Source organism: Capricornis sumatraensis, chromosome X (assembly GCF_032405125.1).
Source record: "Capricornis sumatraensis isolate serow.1 chromosome X, serow.2, whole genome shotgun sequence".
Lineage (NCBI taxonomy): Eukaryota > Metazoa > Chordata > Mammalia > Artiodactyla > Bovidae > Capricornis > Capricornis sumatraensis.
This window is the reverse complement of record NC_091092.1, coordinates 15,169,026-15,192,664: the sequence shown is the minus strand read 5'-3', so window position 1 is coordinate 15,192,664 and position 23,639 is coordinate 15,169,026. Positions and strand designations below refer to the sequence as shown.

The 23,639-nt window shown below is 41.3% G+C and overlaps 1 protein-coding gene across 2 annotated transcripts in view; it reads right to left on the bottom strand.

The window, feature by feature from the left end:
* Positions 1–23,639, bottom strand: part of MID2 (midline 2) — an 82,503-nt gene that overhangs the window by 49,508 nt on the left and 9,356 nt on the right. For both annotated transcript variants that reach the window (XM_068962707.1, XM_068962708.1), the window contains exon 2: positions 17,247–17,342. In XM_068962707.1, coding sequence (XP_068818808.1) covers positions 17,247–17,342 — 96 coding nt within the window. The remainder of the gene's footprint in view (positions 1–17,246; positions 17,343–23,639) is intronic.

Here is a 23,639-nt window from a genome sequence, read left to right as displayed (position 1 = left end):
TAAAGCACTTAAAAATACCTGACACATATGAAGTGTCAATAAATGTTAGCTATTGACAAAAGCCCTTAGGAAGCATCACTACAAAGCAAACTAGTGGAGGTTATGGAATTCCAGTTGCACTATTTCAAATCCTTAAAAATGATGCTGTGAAAGTGCTGAACTCAATATGCCACCAAATTTGGAAAACTCAGCAGTGGCCACAGGACTGGAAAAGGTCAGTTTTCATTCCAATCCCAAAGAAAGGCAATGCCAAAGAATGCTCAAACTACCACACACTTGCACTCATCTCACATGCTAGCGAAGTAATGCTCAAAATTCTCCAAGTCAGGCTTCAACAGTACGTGAAACATGAACTTCCAGATGTTCAAGCTGGATTTAGAAAAGGCAGAGGATCCAGAGATCAAATTGCCAACATCCGTTGGATCATCGAAAAAGCAAGAGAGTTCCAGAAAAATATGTACTTCTGCTTTATTGACTATGCCAAAGCCTTTGACTGTGTGGGTCACAACAAACTGTGGAAAATTCTGAAAGAGATGGGAATACCAGACCACCTGACCTGCCTCCTCCAAAACGTGTATGCAGATCAAGAAGCAATAGTTAGAACTAGACATGGAACAACAGATTGGTTCCAAATAGGGAAAGGAGTACATCAAGGCTGTATATTGTCACCCTGCTTATTCAACTTATATGCGGAGTACATCATGAGAAATGCCAGGCTAGATGAAGCACAAGCTGGAATCAAGATTGCTGGGAGAAATATCCAAAACCTCAGATATGCAGATGACACCACTCTTATGGCAGAAAGCGAAGAACTAAAGAGCCTCTTGATGAAAGTGAAAGAGGAGAGTGAAAAAGTTGGCTTAAAGCTCAACATTCAGAAAACTAAGATCATGGCATCCAGTCCCATCACTTCATGGCACATAGGTGGGGAAACAGTGGAAACAGTGACAGACTTTATTTTGGGGGCTCCAAAATACTGCAGATGGTGACTGCAGCCATGAAATTAAAAGACGCTTACTCCTTGGAAGAAAAGTTATGACCAACCTAGATAGCATATTCAAAAGCAGGGACATTACTTTGCCAACAAAGGTCCGTCTAGTCAAGGCTATGGTTTTTCCTGTGGTCATGTATGGATGTGAGAGTTGGACTGTGAAGAAAGCTGAGTGCCGAAGTATTGATGCTTTTGAACTGTGGTGTTGGAGAAGACTCTTGAGAGTCCCTTGGACTGCAAGGAGATCCAACCAGTCCATCCTAAAGGAGACCAGTCCTGGGTGTTCATTGAAAGGACTGATGCTGAAGCTCCAATACTTTGGCCACCTCATATGAAGAGTTGACTCATTGGAAAAGACCCTGATGCTGGGAGGGATTGGGGGCAAGAGGAGAAGGGGACAACAGGATGAGATGGCTGGATGGCATCACCGACTTGATGGACATGAGTTTGGGTGAACTCCGGGAGTTGGTGATGGACAGGGAGGCCTGCCGTGCTGTGATTTATGGGGTCGCAAATAGTCGGATATGACTGAGCAACTGAACTGAACTGACCTGAAACATTCACATAGGGAAAGTGACAAGTTTTACTGACTCTCTATAAGGGTAGTTATTTTTTAAAAGGAGACCGTAAATAGTAAACACCAGTATCCTGGCGATACCATTTGCTTTCACCTCCTGGGCTAATGATGTGTTAGCAACTGTCTAGCAGGTTAGCATTAAGCATGGGGCTTGGCAGGACTCACTATAGTTCAGTGGGTTTTTTTCAGGTGGTTTGCTGCCAATATCCTGTTTTTGACAGAAACAGAGTGTGAAAGCGTAAAGATGTTTAATTCCACTCCCTGGTCTGCAGACCACTGTGCAATTTGCTTACTCATCTGTAAGAGTAGATTCTTGCTTCTTAAATAAAATGTTCTCTCTGCTACCAATATAATACAAATTCCACTTCTTTTGAAAGCCAATGGAATCCTCCTAAAATAGGTTGCATTTCTTGGCTGAAGACTGGATGGCAGTCAGAATCCAAGAATAGTCCAAGAAGACTAGAAGAGCCTTCAGATCCTAGAACACATCACAAATTTGGCAAGAATTGTGTTATGTGCACTATATAGTAAACTGGCATCTTGTGATTATTTTCTTCCTTCCTTTTCACATACTTGCTCAAGCACTGCGGTCCTTTCACCCTTCTCTAATCCTCCTCTTGTCCTGTGCTTGCCCCTCCACCTGAGATGTTTCAAAGAAGACATCTTTGTGCACTTACAAGCCTGCTGTTGTGTGCCAGCATATGACTACCCATATATAAACTGGGAGTGGAAAAGCAAAAGGCAGAAGTGTGTGGTTCTATGTGACATGGGCTCCCATTGGTACAGTGCAGTCTTTTGGCTAAAGTTCTATTGGTTTAGAAATTATTTCAAAGCCAATGACTGTCTTATGCTTTCGATGTTATTAGAAGAAGCTGCAACAGGCCTGGGATATGGAGGAGAAGAGGGCAGGAAAACTGCTCTGAACATGAGTGACAAGGTTTCCAATCAGAGCAAACAAAAGACTACCTCTTCCAGGTGTTTCTCAGTTTTTTCCCCTATATAGGGAAAATGCCAAGGGTTTGGAAAGAACCCTTTGAGGGGGGAAAACAAAACATGTCAAAGCAGTCCTCATGACCCAGTTTAAATAGTTATTCTCTCATTAGACATACTCTTCTTTCCACATATATTCTCTTTATAATATACCCACCTCCACACACACAAACATACATGAGATGAACACTCAGGCAGCCATGTTTGAAACAGAGAGATGCATAGCATGTGGAAGGTTGCTAAGACGCATGCTCTATAGAAAGCTTACCACCACAAAGAAGGGCATGCCCAAACACTGATCAGATACATACCGTGCCCTTCCCACATAGACATACATTCACATAACACACCAAGACTGATTATACTGACAAACGTCTGTCCTTATCCAGACTGTAGACACAATAATAAGCGACTTGCAAAGCATTGCACATAGAGCCACTAACTGACCTGGTCACCTCTGCCCTTCACTTTAAATATAGCACGGTGGTTAAAATCATGAATTCGAGAGTCTAACTGGATACAAATCCTCACTCTGCACTTACTCCCTATGTGACTTTGTACAAATTAGCTACCTGCCCTGTGCCTCAGGTTCTCTGTCTGTAAAATGAGAATAATAATAGTACTTATCTCATAGGGCTATGGAGAAAGCAATGGCACCCCACTCCAGTACTCTTGCCTGGAAAATCCCATGGACGGAGGAGCCTGGTGGGCTGCAGTCCATGGGGTCGCTGAGAGTCGGACATGACTGAGCGACTACACTTTCACTTTTCACTTTCATGCACTGGAGAAGGAAATGGCAACCCACTCCAGTGTTCTTGCCTGGAGAATCCCAGAGACGGGAGAGCCTGGTGGGCTGCTGTCTATGGGGTCACACAGAGTCGGACACGACTGAAGTGACTTAGCAGCAGCAGCATAGGGTTATTGTTAAGATTAAATGAGTGATTTCATATAAAGCTCTTAGGAGTTATAAGAGTTCCTAGAACTGCCTGAGATGGGATAAACTTAGATTCTAGATATGATTTAGGTGAGAAGAGAGGGAGTGGGAATGCATTGAGCTGTGGAATTCTCTTTCTGTCCTAAAGTAGTAAATAGTTGATTCCATAGGTGTGCCTGCACTTCTCAATAATCATTCCATCAGAGGACATGGGCCCACCATTAACAGTAATAATGTATTTGGACCACTACGACTGAGCGACTGAACTGAACTAAACTGAACTGAACACCATACATAAAAATTAACTCAAAATGGATTAAATCCTTGAATATAAGACCTAAAACAATAAAACTCCCAGAATAAAACACAGTCAATAAGAACCTTGTGGAGAAAAGCCTTGTGTACTTCTAGTGAGAATCTAAATTGGTGTGCCCGATATGGAAAACAGTATGGAGGTTCCTCAAAAAATTAAATGTATAACCACCATATGATTCAGCAGCTCCACTTCCAAGTATTTACACAGAGAAGATGAAAAACTAATTCAAAAATATGTACCCGGGACTTCACTGGTGGTCCAGGGGTTTAGAGTCCACCCTGCAACACAGAGGTTGCGGGTTCAATCCCTGGTTGCAGAACTAAGATCCCACATGCCTGGGGCAACTAAGCCCACATGCTGCAAGGAAAGATCCCACAGGATGCAATGAGAGCTGCATGCCGATGTTGATGTTTGGCAGAAAGCAGCACAATACTGTAGAGCAATTATCCTTCAATTAAAAATAAATTAATTTAAAAAAAGATCCACATGCCAAAACTAAGATATGAGGCAGCCAAATAAATAAGCAAATATATTTAAAAATATGCACCCCTATGTCCCCACAGCATATTGTAAATAATGCTGCATCTATTTAGTAGCATTGTTTACAATAGCTAAGATGTGGAAACAATCTAAGAGTTCATCAGTGGATGAACAGATAAGGAAATTGTGACATACCTATATAATGGAATATTACTCAGTTATAAAACTGAATGAAATCTTGCCATTTGTGACAATATGGATGGCCCTTGAGGACATTATGCTAAGTGAAATAAGACAGAAAAGCATAGTACCATATGAACTTTCTTATTTGTGGAATCTAAACAAAAATTTTAATGAAAAAAATAAGCTCATAGATACAAAAAAAATCCAGAGGTGGGGGATAGGGGGATGAGGAAAATGGGTGAGCTGTTTCTAGGGGTTTTTTAATTTAATTTTTAAAAATAGTACCAATGTATGTACTTTTTCTGAGGAAATCTATATATTTTCAGTCATTGTGGTATTATATCTTTCAGTTATAGCCTAAGTGTGATAAAATTAAGGACACTTTTTAAGATTCTTTTTTTAATTTTTTTAACACCAAAAACATTTTGTAATGGGGTGTAGCTGATTAACAATGTTGTGATCATTTCAGGTGAACAGTGAAGGGAGTCAGCCATACATATACATGTATCCATTTTCCCCCCAAACCCCACTCCCATCCAGGCTGGCACATAACATTGCGCAGAGTTCCATGTGCTTTACAGTAGGTTTTTGTTGGTTATCCATTTTAAATATAACAGTATGTACATGACCTTCTCAAAGTCCTTAACTATCTTTCCCCCCTGCCATCCCCGGCAACCATGAGTTCATTTTCTAAGTCTGTGAGTCTCTCCCTATTTTGTAACTTCATTTTTATCATTCCTTTTTAGATTCCACATATAAGGGATGGCATATGATATTCCTCCTTCTCTGTCTGACTTACTTCACTCAGTATAACACTCTCTAGGTCCATCCATGTTGCTGCAAATGGACTTATTTCATTCTTTTTAATGGCTGAGTAATATTCCATTGTGTATATATACCACATCTCTACCCATTCCTCTGATGATGGACATTTTTTCCCATGTCTTGGCTATTGTAAACAGTGTTGCAATGAACACTGGGGTGCACGTATCTTTGGAAAACATGTTTTCCTCTGGGTATATGCCCAGGACGGGGATTACAGAGTCATGTGGTCATTTTTAGTTTTAAGTTTTAGTTTTTTAAGGAGCCTCTATAGTGGCCGTACCAATTTACATTCCCACCAACAGTGCAAGAGGGTTCCCTTCTCTCCCTCTCCAGTATTTGCTGTTTGTGGATTTTTTGATGATAGACATTCTGAGTGGTGAGAAGTGATACCTCATTGTAGTTTTGATTTGCATTTTTCTAATAACACCTTGAACATTTTTTCATGTCCCTATTGGCCATTTGTTTATACTCTTTAGGGAAATGTCTAGTCAGGTCTTCTGCCCATTTTTGAGTGGGTTGTTTGTTTTGATGCTATTAAGTGTCATAAGCTATTTGTAGATTTTGGAGACTAATCCCTTATCAGTCACATCATTTGCAAATATTTTTTCCCAATCTGTGGGTTGTCTTTTTGTTTTATTGTTTCCTTTACTGTGCAAAAGCTTTTGAGTTTAAGTAGGTCCCATTTGTGTATTTTTGCTTTTATTTCCATTATTCTGGGAGATGGATTAAAAAGGATGTTGCTGTCATTTATGTCAGAAAGTGTTCTGCCTATGTTTTCCTCTAAGAGTTTTATAGTGTCTAGTCTAATATTTAGGTCTTTAATCCATTTTGAGCTTATTTTTGTGTATGGAGTTAAGGAATGATCTAATTCTTTTTTTTTTTTTCAACATGTGGCTGTCTAGTTTTCCCAGCACCATTTGTTGAAGAGACTGTCTTTCCAACATTGTGTAGTCTTGCCTCCTTTTTCATAGATTAATTGGCTATAGGTGCATGAGCTTATTTCTTCTATCCTGTTCCACTGATGTACATTTCTATTTTTGTGCCAGTATCATACTGTTTTGATGACTGTCGCTTTTAGTATAGTCTGAAGTCAGGGGGCCTGATTCCTCCAGTTCCATTTTTCTTTTTCAAGATTGCTTTGGCTGTTCAGGGTCTTTTGTGTCTCCATACAAACTTTGAGATTTTTTTGTTCTAGTTCTGTGAAAAATGCCATTGGTGATTTGATAGGGATTACATTGAATCTGTAGACTGGCTGAGAGTAAATCTTTACTGCTAAACTCTTTTGTAATGGTTAAGAAAACCTGTCTCACATGTCTCACATGAAGACAACATTTACCCAGGAGCAGAGTCATGGCCTAGGAGGCCCAACAAGGCAGTCTCAGGGAGGAAGTGTGGGTCCCACAGTAAACTGACTGTATGCCAGGGTCAGTATCAATACCTGGAGCTGACCACCCCTGACCTGGGTCTCATGGCACAAAAATAATCTAAGCAGGTAAGTGCCTTAACAATGGGCATTACTGCTTCCTTCTGCTGGCTCAAGCAGCCATTTTCCCTCTGCTTCCTAACTCCACGAAGGGTTTTTACGGCAGAGAGCTGCTCTCGGCTATCAAATATAGGTACATAAGAGACTTCCCATTGAGTCACGAATGCCAAGGCCCCAAATAGATCATCTGCTCTTCTGGAGTTATTTAATGAAGGGAGGAAAATCAGTGGGCATCCTAAGCTGTCTCCTCTGTTTGCTGTTTAGTGGCTTAAGTCGTCTCTGACTCCTTGTGACCCCATGGACTGTGGCCCATCAGGCTCCTCTGTCCATGGGATTTTCCAGGTAAGAATACTAGAGTGGGCTGCCATTTCCTTCTCCAACAGCAATAAATCCGTGGCAGGCAGACAGTGTCTTCAGTCAGCTGCATAGTACAGCAGAAAGAACTTGGACTTCAGAGCCAGGGAGATGCAAGACTGAACCTGAGCTAACTCTATGTTTGACCTTGAATAAGTCATCAAATTTCTCTCCCTCTCAGGTTTCTCATTTGTAAAATGGGGATATCACCAACATTATCACAGGATTGTCATAAACACTGAGATTAGAAACAAGAATGCCTCTAGCACAAAGCCCAGGACATAAGATTCAAATATGATTTTCTCCCACTCCTAGTCTCTGCTGACCCTATCACACAGCTGGACTATTCCAGACAAGCAGAGACAGAAAAAGCATTTCAACAGCTGTGTGCATGTCTGTTATAGTGGTGGATGTTGTTTTCATTTTAGGGTTTTTTGTTTGTTTGTTTTTTATTTATTTGTTTGGTGTTTCAGTTGGGTTGATGGCAAGAAAAACTGCAGATAGAGGTGGAACTGGAAGCATTTAAAGGTTATAGGGTAGGCTTGATATGGCTATAACTGGAATTATCAGAATCCCACCAACTTTTCAAGAGCACATTGGAAATGGGAAACTTGGATGGATTGTGCAAAGAGTGGAGCAAGCAGAAGAATCCAAAATTAGGCAAGTGTTCTGGTCATTTAGTGAATAACCTGGAATTTGAACACTGAGAAACAGGAACTGGAGGAAGAAGGCAGCAGAAGCGGAATGGAACTATAAAGTTAACTTCACTGCACTCCCCCCTCCAAAGACACAACAGAACAAGAGTACATGCCTATATGAACTGTTTTGACTATGAAAACACGGCCACACTGGAAAGCTTATATGCCCTATAGATGTGGGGGAGGAGGGGAGGGAAAACAATGTTAATCCTAACTCATTTTATCCTTACAGCCTGTCATGTGTCCACACCCTCCAAATGTTTCAAATGCAGCCCTTAATGTCCTCAAAATTTTTATTTCACTGGAATATATCAAGAATTGTCACAAAAGAATGAAACACATTAGGTGCCTGAGAAATTATAAAGCATTTTCTTTTCTAGTATAAAAATAGGCTAAGCCCACACTTCAGATTGCACAGTTGATTTAGGTTTTTCATCTATATTAACTATCAATTGCCATATATTTATTGACTATAATCCTCTAAATTAGTTATTTCAGTAGTATAAATGAATAGACTGACTAGGTCACTCTGTACTTATTTCCCATTGTTCGTGAAAACCATTTTCTTCACCTATTATTCCACATTGGCTTCAAAACAGCTATTTCATTATCATGAGGCACTGGGAGGCCAAATCCTCCTCAGGAGCTTAACATTAAGTCTGTTCCTCTTGCTCTTCCATCTTCCACAAAAATACTCACAGAACATTCTGGCTGATAAACATTTTAAAATCCTCAATAAATATTAAATCACTGTGCTGTGCATCTGGAACTAACAAAGAGTTGTGTGTCAATTACACTTCAATTTTAAAAAATCCCCCAAAGTCACTGTTTTAAAAACCACTAGAGATGAAAGCATCTGTCCCTCCCCAAAACATTTCTTTGTGTTTGCTTAGGGGCAGTAATCAAGGGGAATTTGGGCAGGATAATAGGCAAGTTTACTTAAGTATCAACTTAAAGAATCCCCTAGATATTCATGCAGAAGGGCAGGGAACTTTTCCATAGTAAATAATATTAGTTTAATTCAGTAACTGAAAACCGGCAGCTTATTGAGCATAATAACCCTTTTCGGTGTACCACCTTTGCACAGTTGTGGGTGGGTGATTAAATAGGGCCATGTGGCTGAGATTTCCAACATTTTTAGTGCTGCAATTTCATCACCACTCCTCTTTCCCAAGGCAAGTTCTAGTTCATGTGTTAAATTTGAGACTGATTGTGATTGCTGGGGACTGACTGTCTTCCCCACCCTCAGAAATATTGATGATCCTCTAGAAGTTCTGAAGTTGGGACTAGGAATCTCTGGCAAAGGTGAGGTGCCCAGAAATACTGCTAGTACTATTAATACCAGGCTTCCCAGGTTGTGCTAGTGATGAAAAACCCGCCTGCCAATGCAAGAGCCACAGAAGATGGGGGTTCGATCTCTGAGTTGGGAAGATCCCCAGGAGGAAGGCATGGCAACCAACTCCTGGAGAATCCCATGGACAGAGGAGCCTGGCAGGCTACTGTCCATAGGGTTGCACAAGAGTTGGATACAACCAAAAGCAACTTAGCAGGCATATGAACTATTAATACTAGCACTATGAATACTAACAACTGCTCCTATTATCCCTCCTGCTGCTGCTGCTGCCACTGGTACCACCATTTATTGAGCCTTGACTATCTGCTTGTTACAGTAGCAAGTGTTTTACATATATTACCTTTCCCTTAAAAATATGATTAGTCTAAGTTTCACAGATAATGAAACTGAGGCTCAGAGAAGTTATGTGTGTGTCCAGGGTTACACAGCTAGCACACCCAACTCCAAAGCTACCATATCACATTGCATCCCAGAAACCACACACTTTCTATGAGGAGTAAGTTGTAGAAACGGAGGAGTGAGCTGTAGAAACTTAGAGCTGGGCAGGAGGGCCTAGGATTGCAAAGGGGGCTGGAAGCCAAATCAGGATGGGAAATGAAGCATGTCCGTGGATCCAGTGACTCTTATTGTGAGCTACCACATGATAAACAACTAGAATACTGTACAGAGTGCGAGTCTGATCGTTTGGCATTTCAAAAGGATAATAACTATCACTCTCTTTATCTTTTCACTTTCATGATCAAACTTCTCACAGCATGCATTTCCTTACAACTTACTTTCTCTTGGACCTCTCTGACTCTATCCTCACCTTTCCACTGAACCTTCTCTCAAAGTTCACTAATGGTATCTTCCTATATAATGGCACTGCTCCAATGGACTCTATCAAGACTCCCACACCTTGAAGGCCTCTCTTCCTTTGCCATTCTGAGCCTCATTTTGTCAGTTTTCCTCCTCCATTCTGCACCTTCTGTTTCTCTTGCTTTCCCTCAGAATTCACACCCATAGATCATTCCCCTTACTACAAGTCATCCTCATGATGGTCAGGGACCACTGGTGATGAACAAGGGACATCCAAGTGATGTATGCCTTGGCCTTGCAAAAGGAAGTATAATAACGGGGTGCTCAGGGGTGTAGGCTCTGGAGCTAAAGTGTCTGGACTCAAATCCACACTCTGTTACCTACTAGCAGCATGACCTTGGCAAATCACTTCAATCTCTCTGTATCTCAATGTCTCTATCTGCAAAGCAAGAATAAGAATAGTGTTTACCTTATAGTGTTGTTGTTAGGATTAAATGAGTTAACACATATAAAGTGCTTACCTGTAATATAGGAAATCTTCATTGCCACTTATTATTACAGTCTTTACAGAGGTAATATCTAAAATGCTGATTATGCCCACAATTGAAAATTTTCCTTCTGATATTTAATTTTTGAAACACATGCCATCCCTCAGTAACTTTGTAAAAAGCTCCAGTCTTTTCATTTATTTTTGGAAAGTCGGCTTGTTGTTGTATTCTCAGTGACAAACAACTGATTTTGGTGTCCTAGGCTTTCTTCTCATTGTACACATTCTCCATGGCTTTCAGTGCTACTTAGTTGGCCCCCCAGTATTTATCCCTTTCCCTGACCTCTCTCCTGACCTCCAGACCCAGACAGCTGTCCACTAGGCGTTTCCTACTTGACTCTCTGACCCATGGCATAACAAACCTCACTTATCTAAAAAGAATCCCATTTATCTCCTAACCTAGTTAAAAGCAACACATTCATTTAGTTCCCCAAGACAGAAACCTATAGATCATCCTACTCTTCTCTCATCTCTTTACCCACTGCATCTAACTACTCTCCAAGAAATATTGATTCTACCTCCTATAAATCTGTTTTGAATTTATCTCTTGCTGCCTAACTGTACTGCCACTGCCTTAGGTTGGCCTTCATCTCTCCACGGATCAGTAAAAGCCACCTCACTGGTCTCTTCGCCTTCAGTTTTGACCCTTGACACTTGCTCCATCCTGCATACTACAGCCAGAGCAATCCCGAAATGAAGACCGTATCCAGTTATTCACTCACTCTAAATCCTTCCATGGGTCCCCAGAGTCTACAGGATAAAGTCCAAACACCTGCGCATGGTATACAAGGCCCTTCTTCGCTACCCAGGCCCTAGCTACTTCTCCATACTCACCTCTCACAATGATTCTCCCATCTCACATTCTGGCTGTACTAAACTTCTGGTGCTCCCCTGAACAGCTCTATGCTGTTTACACTCCTGTGTTCTTGTGTGGTGTTCCCTTCACTCTCTTTTCTCATTTTGCAGGGCAAAATTCTACTCTTATTTAAGACAATTTGACTTTTGGTCCCGCTCTACAGTCCTTCCTAAGTCCCTCAGACAGACAGGTATTTCTTTCTCCATGCTAGCTTGTCATCCTGCACTTATCTTCATTATAATAATTACCACTTCACATTGTATTTAACATTTTACCTGTTAAACAAGTTCCTTGAGGTCAGGGACTATTTACTGTTTGTCTCTGTATAGCCAGTGTGTGGCATACCATTTTGCCCATACAATGTGCTCATTTCCACCTCTTTTAATAGCTCTGCTCCCGGTCTCAGCAGAAGGGGGAATTTATTTTTCCTCATTCAACATTTGTCTAAAGTGCATTTTCTCCACTAAATTTTCTGTAATTATGCTTACATCTCTCTAATGACTCTGTTTTATCATATCCTCAGTGCTTGCAGAAGAGTCTTCCAACAAACATATCTGTGCTTTAATGATTTAAGATTCTATTATTTTTTCTAGCTCAACCACTTGAAAACATTTCAGGATCATCTGCTGGAATCACTCAGCACAATGTTTTTTTTTTAACTAATTTCTGTTAAGATACCTATTTTTATGCTTGGAGAAGCAGACATTGATTGTTGCTATTTCCAAGCCAAATACCATTTCAGTGAGCAACAGGAGTGGAAAGGGGAGAACACCAAGTCACCTACAGTTTCAACTCTAAGACTTCTGAAAGTTATTGGAGCAAAGACTTGGTGGCAAGATGAAAAGCTGAAATTCTGCAAATTAAGGGAAGCCAGCTCATCTTTCTTTTTTCTTTCTGTTAATGCTAAAGAGCCATGCCACCCAGGTCCTCAAACAGTTTGAGAAGAGCCAGCAAGAAATCAATCTACCCATGGAGCTTCTGGGATGGACAGACCCATTGTCCGGCACCATTTCTGAAGTAGAAGGAAACAGATGGCACACAGAATAGCCAGGAAAGTGCTTTAATCCACTCCATGCCCTAAAATTTAACAATAAGATGAAATAAGTAAACCTGGGAGGGCCATACTACATTTATCTGTGCTCCCTATACTGCATGCTGTTTTACAAATAATCCTCTTTCTCACTAGGGACTGGGTTATTCCTCGCTAGAATAAAAGTTCCTGGAGGTCATCAACAACTTATGTTTTTTTTTTTTCATAGCCCCCAAATGACCTACCACATGGAGTACATCATGTTTGCTCAAGAAATGTGGTTGCCTGACTGATTAGTAAGTATTTTACCATTTTTCTTCCTCTCAGTATTTTCAGGAATGCTTATTATTCACAAAACCATGCAGACTTGGAAGCCAAGAGGAAATATTCATCTGTTGGTATACATTTTCCCTTGGCTATGCATTAAACAGAGATTTCCTCTGGAAATGTAAATAAAAGATGCCTGATGAGATGGGACAAAGAACTATATATAGAGATCAAGTGGCCAGAGTAACAAGGTCAGAGCATGCCCTTCCTTAACCAGATTAAAGGAGTCTTGGGCCTGCCTTTCCCTCCTTCCCATGTTCTCCAGCCCCAACAGAAAATATTTTCCAACTGCCTGTCCACGGAATTCTGAAAAGCTGGGCAGTGACTCTGAGAGTCTTGCACTACCAAAGAATTCAGCTGACAAATCTGTGGTGATCCTAATCTCTGTTTCTGTAATAATAGGAAGACTGCAGCTTTGTTTACTTTCTGAGGAGAATAGAGAATGGGGAGAAAGAACCAGGAGGGGGAGGCAGTATTTATGGCTCTTATGAAAAGTCAATCTGTGACAAAAATATTTGCAGACAATCAGGAAGGGGAACAGGTCTGGCAGGAAAATAGCCTATTCCAGTTTTCTCAGAAGTGCCTTAGCTGGGATCCTCCACTCCGGCCTGAAGTGAAATGCCTGCTTTACACTGTGAATACAGTCATTCCTGACAGACAGATTTGCATTAGATGAAATGAAAAAAAAATTCAAATAACCCCTCATTTTCTGGCTCCCATGACAGACAGTCTCCTCCTATTTATTTCATTTTATAAAGTATTTATAAGCATTTATGAGGTCTCAAATCCGTTCTTTAACAGACTTTCTAATCCTGGGGCTTGTCCTGAAGCCTTCTGGACACACAGGCTCTGTGCCGAATGAACATAATAAGGACCCTGGATTCACCCTATTATTATGGGGAAGTTAGGGCACATCCCTAACCTTTCAGAAGGGGTGATGTCATAGAGCACAGTCATGGGCGTCCAGAAGCCATCCTGTAGGGCCCCTACCAAAGACAGAATCTTAAACTGAAAAGATGGTGGACTTAACTCCCAAGATACACTCTCACTCTTGACATTTAATGCACTATCTCAAGATTCTTTCCCAATTCTCAGTTAATATTTTAACTCCGTCTGTATTGCTTGCACATGTGTATCTGCATTAGGGTGGATTTGTATTACATGTAAGCCCTCAGAAGATAAATACTATGTCTCTTCCATCTTCCTTGCACCTGGTACAGTGCTATGCATAGTGTTGGTCGCTCAGTCATTTCTGACTCTTTGAAACCCCATGGACTGTAGCCTGCAAGGCTCCTCTGTCCATGGGACTCTCCAGGCAAGAATACTGGAGTGGGTGGCCATGCCCTCCTCTAGGGGATCTTCCCAACCCAGGGAACGAACCTGCATTTCCTGCATCTGCAGGCAGATTCTTCATCGTCTCAGCCAACCAGGGAAGCCCAGTGCTATGCATAAGTAAGTATCAATAAAAGGTGGCCTTTTGTGTGTGAAAGCAGACAGTGGCCAAGGATTTTATACGCATCCCTAAGGGAGCCTCTGAAACACCTCCTTTGCTGGTTGCCATGGGGCCGCTCTTCCCAGCTACTCTGCTTACATTTGGCACTAGCGTCATCTCCTGAAGGCTCAAGAAGGAATACTAGCTTCAGAAAGGCGCTGTGAAAACATTGCCTATAACCTAGAGGGCCAGAATGAGTCCTTCTCCATTAATACAATGATGTATTGTTTTATGAGGCTAGCTCCTTAATGCTTGAAAACAGTAGGGCACTGAATTATACAGGTTTGATTGGTGCAATGGGCTGGGAAAGGTTAGAATAGGGCTATGTTTGGGTGAGGCTGGCCAGAGCAATAAGCTTCGGAAGGTGGGGGGAGGGGTGTGTAATAAGATGTTAGAGCAGTGCTAAAGTGAATAAGCAATGAAAAGAAACTGCTTACTTTGCTAATTTGACTACAACTTGCTCTCTACTTACATAACTTTTTGATGAGAATGAGGAAGCAATTATTCTAATTTCTAGCCATGTTTTATTCACTATGAACTGTAACCCCACCCTCAATCATGCAAATTCTAAACCAAAGGGATTCCTTTTCTTATCTCCTGCTCACAATACTTCCTTGTCTCTTCACCAGTGTGGATTTCTTATACAGTAATCTAACAGCATAATCAGAACCTTTGATAGAGTGGAACATAAAGGGATTCTGATTAGCTGAAAACCATTCTAAAATGCCTTCTGTTTTGCTTCTCCCCTCTTGGAAAGGATGAGACTGAAGAGAAAAAGAACAGAATAAAGTAACTATTCACAGAATCATGCCTTTGGAACAGACAGTGAAGGTCATGTTATTCAGTTCAATCCCTCATTTTATAGGGAAGGACACTGAAGTTGAAAGGCTAGATGACTTACCCAAGATCATACTACCAGTTAATGACAGAGTCACGTTTAGAACCCAATTTTCCAACTTACATTCCAGTATTTTTTCTTTCCATTTCTTATACTTCTTCCTAAATTCCCCACCCCATTCCACAATTTTGCACCTGAGTTTAACCAGTATCCTACGTACCCCTACATTCAGCAGCCCTCTCTTCCATGAATGGAGCACCCAGCAGTGATTAAATTGCTATGGTATGCTCATCCTACAAGAACAACCTACTTTAAGAAACCCAGTATTTTAAGATATCCAAACAATCAGGAAGTGAAGCGAGGTTGCTCAGTCGTGTCCGACTCTTTGCGACCCCATGGACTGTAGCCTGCCAGGCTCCTCTGTCCATGGGATTTTCCAGGCAAGAATACTGGAGTGGGTTGCTATTTCCTTCTCCAGTGGATCTTCCCAACCCAGGGATCGAACCCAGGTCTCCCGCATTGTAGGCAGATGCTTTTACTGTCTGAGGCACCAGGGAAGTCTCCAGGAACAATCAGGAGTGGTTACTCATATAAGATTCTTTGCCTTTCATAAGAAGGCAAAGAATTTGCCTTTCTGATTCTTTCATAAGATTCTTCACATTCTTTTAAATAGGAATCCCCAATGGGGATTAAGAGATGAGATATTAATAAAGTTATTGTATTGCTTAAAATAAACTTAAACCATCACATTTTCTGTGATACAAGTAAGACTAGAACTAGAGTGGTGGTAGTGGTTTTAGTCGCTAAGTTGTGTCCGACTCTTCCCGAGCCATGGACTGTAGCCGCCAGGCTCCTCTGTGCATGGGATTCTCCAGGCAAGAATACTGGAGTGGGTTGCCATTTCCTCCCCCAGGAGATCTTCCCGACCCAGGGATTGAACCCAGGTCTCCTGCATTGCAGACAGATTCTTAACCATCTGGGCTACAAGGAAAGCCCTAGAACTAGAGTATCAGGTTATAAATGGAAACATTTTTACCCAACCACTGCCCACAAGGAGTCCTAGAATATTTTACCCAACCCTGTCTACACTTTAAGCTCTACTGGCAGCTCGTCAAGAAAATCAACACAAAACCAAATGCTATGGCTGAAGTTTCCGGCTCTTGAGGAAAAGAGAGAAAAAGCGTCTTTCTTCTATCACATCCACTTATGAAGAGGTCAACTCCTCTCATAAGCTTTGTTCTGAAATTTTATGTAGATAACACATTTGGAAAATCTTATATTGTGTAATACATGAACATTCACAGATAACTTTAACATAGATACCATTTGTTAATGACAGGAAGAAGTGGAAAGGTGATGAGTGAGGACCAGGTAAGGTGCATGAAAAAGAAGGGAGAATAGGCTAGGAAGAAGAGAAGCAAATTTGATCATATTTTTTACAGAAATAATATTGCATTGAACAAACCTCACTTTACCCTCAAGGACCTCGGGTTGCCAACTTTTCTGACTCTCTAGCAATCTCTTTAAGGACCTATGAGGTCCAGTCTGATGAAGAAAGAAACACACTTCATGTTGGATTCTCATACCACCTGCTATTGGAAGAGGAGACAGCATTTGCCCCTTGGGCTGATGTCTTCCCCTCCACACACCACTACCACTTATTATTATCTTTTAAACAATAGCTATCTGCCCCTTTTCTTAGAACATGCATCTTGAAGAAATTAGATTTCTTAGAATTCTCATTCTCGGCCTTTTGGCTAAAAGGCAACGGCACCCCCACTCCAGTTCCCTTGCCTGGAAAATCCCATGGACCAAGGAGCCTGGTGGGCTGTAGTCCATGGGGTCGCTAAGAGTTGGACATGACTGAGTGACTTCACTTTCACTTTCCACTTTCATGCACTGGAGAAGGAAATGTCAACCCACTCCAGTGTTCTTGCCTGGAGAATCCCAGGGACGGGGAAGCCTGGTGGGCTGCCATCTATGGGGTCACACAAGAGTCGGACACGACTGAAGCGACTTAGCAGCAGCAGCAGCAGCAGCAGCAGCAGCAGCAGAATTCTCATTAAGCCTTTCACTCCAAATGACTGAGCCATACTCTGGCAAGACAAATCCCCCCAAAAGGATCACTGGATCCTGGTTCTTTGAAAGAATGACAAATGTTTCTGTTACATACCTCAACCTGCTGGCAGATCTGTATTAGCTTGGCCATTTGATTTTCTAGTTCACTGTTGCGCTTAACCAGGTTGGTGAGGTTCATCTCCAGAGTTTGCTGCCATTGCCAAATACGAAGCCAGAGGGAAGCAGGGAAAAGCGGGGAGAAAGAAGAAATGTTTGATGAGTTTGAGACCCAGTACCATGTGGCTATCAGTCAGTCAACAATTATTTCAAAGATTCATTGCCTATGGGCCAAACACTGTTCTAAGTACTGATTAATAATGCTGTACCTTTGTTCCAGATTGCCATTTGGGGGGAAAAAATGACATCCATGACTTTGAGGATGTAGGAATTTAATGACTTTAAAGCAACTGTATGTTCTCTATAATATTTTTAAACTTTTAAAACTATCTCAGAGTCAATATCTCATTTTGCACTCATAGTAATTCTGTGACATAGGGAAAACAGGTTTTATTCTCTTTTTTACAGGTGAGCTGACTAAGAAAACTATAACTTATTGAACAGTTACTACTTGCCAGACACTACTCGAGGCAATTTCATACATGTCATTTAATAATCATGTCAGCATTCGACAGATGAGAGAAATGAGCTGCAGAGTGGGGTTACAGTGCTTTGCCCAGTCATAAAACTAGCATGTGGCAAAGCGAAGACTGAAAGCCAGGTCTCTAGTCATCAATATTGCCTCAGTATTCCATGGTATTTTTTTTTGTCTTTGGTGATAACACTTTATATTTATCAGTAGGTTCTTTCAGAAAAAAAAAATGGTATTTCAAGTGTGAAATTCATCAGAATCTAGCTTTCTATCTCACAGCTTCCCTCTTTTGGCACTAAGCGAGCCTACAGAAATGCCAGACTTCGAACTGCAAAGCCTGGCTCTATCAAGACAGGACATCTACTGCTTACTATCATTTATTGGGACATAGATTCTTTGCAAATCTGTTTATTACAACATGGTTACAGCAGTCCTAAGACCTCCTAGCATACTGTCAGTTGAGCATGCTACTCTCTTCCATTCCTCCTGTGGGAAAACAAAAACAGAATGTTATTCATTCTAGATTAATAATAGGATTTTTAAAAATTATTCCTCATTTTCAAGTCTTCAGCTCTGGCAGCGGCTTCTCTTCCAGTACCTGCCCCAATAACCATTCCTCTCTCACTCACCATCCCAACAAAGTTTGTTCCAAATGTAATACCCCAACTTCTGGGCCTTTATACTGCTAGCATAGCATGCCTTCCCTTGGTCGTGCCCATTGCTTCATTGCTGTCTTCATCGTTCCTACAGTTCATTGTTGTTCAAAGTTCATGTTTTGGGCAGGGGCAGGGAAGAGGGGGCAAGGAAGAGTGGGGAAAAGGTGAGAGGACTCATGTACTTGGCCCCTTTCTTTTCTGCTAGGTAGCTGTGTTTCCTTAGTATCCTTGACACTGTCCCACGAATCTATCCCAGGTGAGTGTTCTCATGGATATATGTATTGCTAGGACAGGTAATCTGATCTCACTTGTCCTCAGTCTGGATTACGAGAAACAGCTTAATCCCTGCTTCTTGCCAGATCTCTCTTGGGTTCTCTGGCTTTATTCCCATGGGAGTGAGTTTTCACCATTTGTTCCATTTTTCTTGGCTTGGGCACTGTGTCTCTCCTGGCCTTCCTTAACTCCACCACCATCTCAATCTGTGGTCTTCCCCTTAGCAAGGAAAAAGGAAGAGAGAAAAAGGAAAACACGAAGGCCCACAATTGTTGATTTGGACGTGAGTTATAAGCAAAGAAGATGCCAGGACAAAGGAAAGAAATGGCAGTTCAGAGACTTCATACAAAAGGTATTTCATTTATATTTAATACAGAAGGTATTGAGCACCCACTCTATTCAAGGTGCTTTGACTTCAGAGATAAACAGGAGATGAAATTAAGATGGGTCTTAGAGAAGGAGAAACATTATATGATATCCTTACACATGAAATCTAAAAAATAACAAAAAAAAATACAAATGAACTCATTTACAAAACAGAGACTCACAGACTTAGAGAATGAACTTATGCTTCCCAAGGGGAAAGGGTAGAGGGAAGGGATAGTTAGGGAGTTTGGGATACACAGGTACACACTTCTATATATTAAATGGATAACCAACAAGGACCTACTGTATAGCACAGGGAACTCTGCTCAATGTCATATGGCAGCCTGGATGGAAGGGGAATTTGGGAGAGAATGGATACATGTATATGTATGGCTGAGCCACTCTGCTGGACATCTGAAACTATCACAACATTGTTAATTGGCTGTACTCTAATATGAAAAAAAAAAGTTTTTTTTTTTTTTTTTAAGATGATTAATTTCACCAAGTACTTTAGAGTGTTTTTATAGAAGGGCAATGTTTTCTATGTAAAAAGCATTCTTATGGCCCATATTGGGGGCCTGTTGATTTCCTCTGTCAGTATTGAAGTCTAGGCCCCTAACATCAGAACATAGATCCCCCATAACTGTCCACCCTGAGACTCTTACCCAGACCTGTGGACTCAAATTATTTTCAACTGGATGGTGATGGATTTACTTATTCATGGTACTTATCATAATTTATACTTAGATAGCTGTTGGTGCTTGTTTATTGTCCATCTTCTGCTCTGAAGTGTAATTTCATCTCCCTGAAGGGGAGTTATGTCTGATTTGGTCTTAGTTGCAACCCCTCTGCCTGAGGGGCATATAGTCCACATATACTGCATGAAGGAATTGAAAGAATGAATCAATGGACATCCATGACAACTAAGTTTTAAATATGGGCCCTAGGATTTACTTTTGAAGAAGGCAATGGCACCCCACTCCAGCACTCTTGCCTGGAAAATCCCATGGATGGAGGAGCCTTGTGGGCTGCAGTCCATGGGGTCACTAAGAGTCGGATATGACTGAGCGACTTCACTTTCACTTTTCACTTTCATGCACTGGAGAGGGAAATGGCAACCCACTCCAGTGTTCTTGCCTGGAGAATCCCAGGGATGGGGGAGCCTGGTGGGCTGCCGTCTGTGGGGTCGCACAGAGTCGGACACAACTGAAGCGACTTAGCAGCAGCAGGACTTACTTTGAGGTGGTTAATATTTTTAAAAACCTTATAATGGATATTACTAAGTTGAATTTTGGGGGGTTGATATTTTTTATATATTTATTTTTATTTGTTTATTTGGCTGCACCAGATCTTGCTGCAGCACACGAACTCTTTGCTGCAGGCGTGTGGGATCTTAGTTCCCCAACCAGGGACCCAACTCTAGCCTCCTGCATTGGGCTCATGGAGTCTCAGCCACTGGACCACCATGGAAGTCCCTGATATTTCTTTAATTGGAGGATAATTGCTTTATAATATGTGCTGGTACTAAGTTAAAACTGATATGTATTTTATTAGTACTATGAAGGCTATTATATTAGCTATCATAGGATATTCATTAATGTACATGTTGATTTCTTTGGGTGTCATGCAAATATATAGAGGATATATAATATGTGAATAGAAAAAACATTAAGATGGGTCTTGAAGGATAAGCAGGATTTTAATAGAGATGAAGGAGGGCAGGGCATTCCAGGCACAAGGAACAGCATGAGCAAAATAAAAAGGAATAAAGTATAGGACATATCCAAGGAACAGGGTTGAGTTGGGCTAGAATAGAGGGTACAAAAAAATAGTGGGGCGCAAGGCTGGAAATGGAGATTGAGGCCGTGATGAAGGTCTTAAATGTCTAGGCGAGGAGTACGTACTTGTTTTTCAAAGCAGTAGCGGTTTAGCAAAGGCTTTTGAGCAAGACAATGACATAATCAGGGCTGCATTTATGAGATCAACCTATGTGGGGCCGACTAAAACAAGAAGACCTGGGAGCAGGGGCACTGGTCAGGAGGAGACTTGCAATATGCAAAGCAGTTGGAAATGCAGATATGGGCCAAGCTAAGAGGATAATCAAGAGAAACGTGTTTCAGGAAAGGATTTGTCACTCTCAAATATGCAGAGGGCAAGAAATATGGGGCCTGATAAAAGGCAGCTGGATTTGGTAATTAGAGGTCACTGGTGACCTTTGAAAAAGGAGTTTCAGCAGAGTTTTGGAAGCAAGTGCCAAACTGTGCAGAGTTAGTATGTCAATAGTGATGACGTAGAGGCTACAAGTCTGGACTCCTCTTCAAAAATTGAGCCATAAGGTGAATATGATGGAGCTGTAGTCTGATGAAAAGGTCCAGCTCAAGTCAGAGAGTAGGCATGGATAACGGATACAATCAGTTTGTGATTTCCTGAGGCAGAGTGGTCCAGATTCCTAGATCAGTGGACATTCCATGTATCACAAATGACTCTATCTACATATTAGGTAAATATAGTGAAGATTGATGAACTCAGAGCAGATATAATGTTAGAAATCTGTATTTCAACTGTACTGTGTTTTCTTTCAAACATGGGATTCCATGGGGAGAATGTTTCCTAACAAATGCATGCAACCTGTTGCAACACTTGTCATGAAACTGATATCTTATAAATAATTCATAGTGTAGAGCAGTACTAATCCCTGCCGTGTGTTCCTCATTTATGGCTCACAACTGAGACTCACAGCTTCTGTAAAGCCACTGAAAACAAAAATTAGGGCTGAACATACAATGTGGGGTCTGATTAGACTACAGACCTTGGGTTACCATCACATTATAGCAAATGGTTATTTCACTCTGCCCACCCCCTAGCAATTTGCCGAATGCCAGCACATTTTATCAACCTAGAACTAGAACTGACAACATGACTCTAATTTCAACCTTACTTCATTAATATGAAAGTGCTTGGAAAAATAAATCTTTGGCTAATGAAAACACCATCTGTTGATGGCTTTTTGCCACTGTTTTCTTACATTATGAGACATAATTCGAGGGAAATACCGAACATTTACTTACTCACTTCCTATTCATTTACTGGGAATTAAAGCCTCCTCTCAAACTGGAATTGATTCTCAATAACGAACATAGGCAAAGGGAAGCAGAGAACTGAAGCAATTATGCAGTCCATTTCCTCACCCTTCCTTATCATGCTTAGCCCTAATGAATCATTTGCAACTAGGAACTCTGTGCCACTCTAGTTTGGGTGATTTCATTGATTTGGCCAAGTAATTATTATGGCTATACACTAAGTAAACTAAAAAGATGTGTGTGTGTGTGTGTGTGTGTGTGTCTGTGTGCACATGTGGGTGTGTGCAAAATCTTATGTAAAACATGTCTCTTTGTTGTTGTGTTGCTCTTGTTCTTTTCTCCTGCAGTCCACTTAGCGACTGACTGGGCCAGGCTCCTTCTGCCTACGCCTAGTTAGTGCAGGTTTCTCTGAACACTTGATCTATGATAATGAGTGAGCCCAAGTGGCAAGGGAGATTGGAATGGAGATATCTGCTGGAGGAAACAGGACAGGAGGTTGGCAGGGAGAGCAGGATGAAGCTCCCATTTCCTGCTGCAGGAGGTTACCTCTGGCCCCTTCTGTGCTTCCCTGAGGCTTAGAGAAGCCATTTAGCTATGAAACTGTGACACAACCTGCCCCCTCCATACTTCCAGGTGACTACATAGTTAGAGCTCTCTCAAAACTGTACATGTGTCTAAATGGCACAAAGTGAGGGGAAGACTTGGCTGATTTGCATAACAGATTTTAAAAGGCCCAAGTTAGCTTAATTGGCAGTCTACACTGATTACATTTTTACCCAAGTTCCACCTCATTTGTGTCATATAGAATTGGCCTGTTTGTGTTTTGTTATACCCTTCCCAAAGAGGAAAATGCTTTGCTATTTCTGAGAAAGCCAGGCACGGGCTATTCTTCTTCCAGACAGCTTCCCATAAAAAGAAATGGCTTCACTAACCCTCTCAAATAATTGCTGTGTGTGTGTTTTTTTTTTTTTTACTTCTTTAGACACAGGTTATTTCAGATAACTTTATCATTGCTTCACTCAAGAAATCTAGCTACACATTCAAACACCAGCTCTTCATTAAAACCAGAGTCCCCTTATGGCACACACTTGACCGTGATCATCTGTCATGCTCTGGGAAAGCACATGTATTCACACATATATGAGCACACCTATATACACCTACCTGACACAGCAAGTCTTGAAGCCTAGAAATGGGCAAAGCCTTTCTCTTTGTTCTATTGAAACATGTTTTCTTGCCACTGAATGCCACAGAATTCTCTCTTGCTTTCTACAAGGTACAAGGCGAACATTATCTAAACCTAGACAAGATCCCCACTGTTTTGATGTGGGAACTGAACCTTGGAGGTTGCAGGGAGAAGTGAATGGAAGAAAGGCCAACCCACCCCAAACCTCGGCCTTCCCAGTTGACAGCAGACAACTTCATCTTTAAAAATACTTGGAGCCAGTGACCCCATTGCTATTCTTTGACAAGCTCTTTTTTGA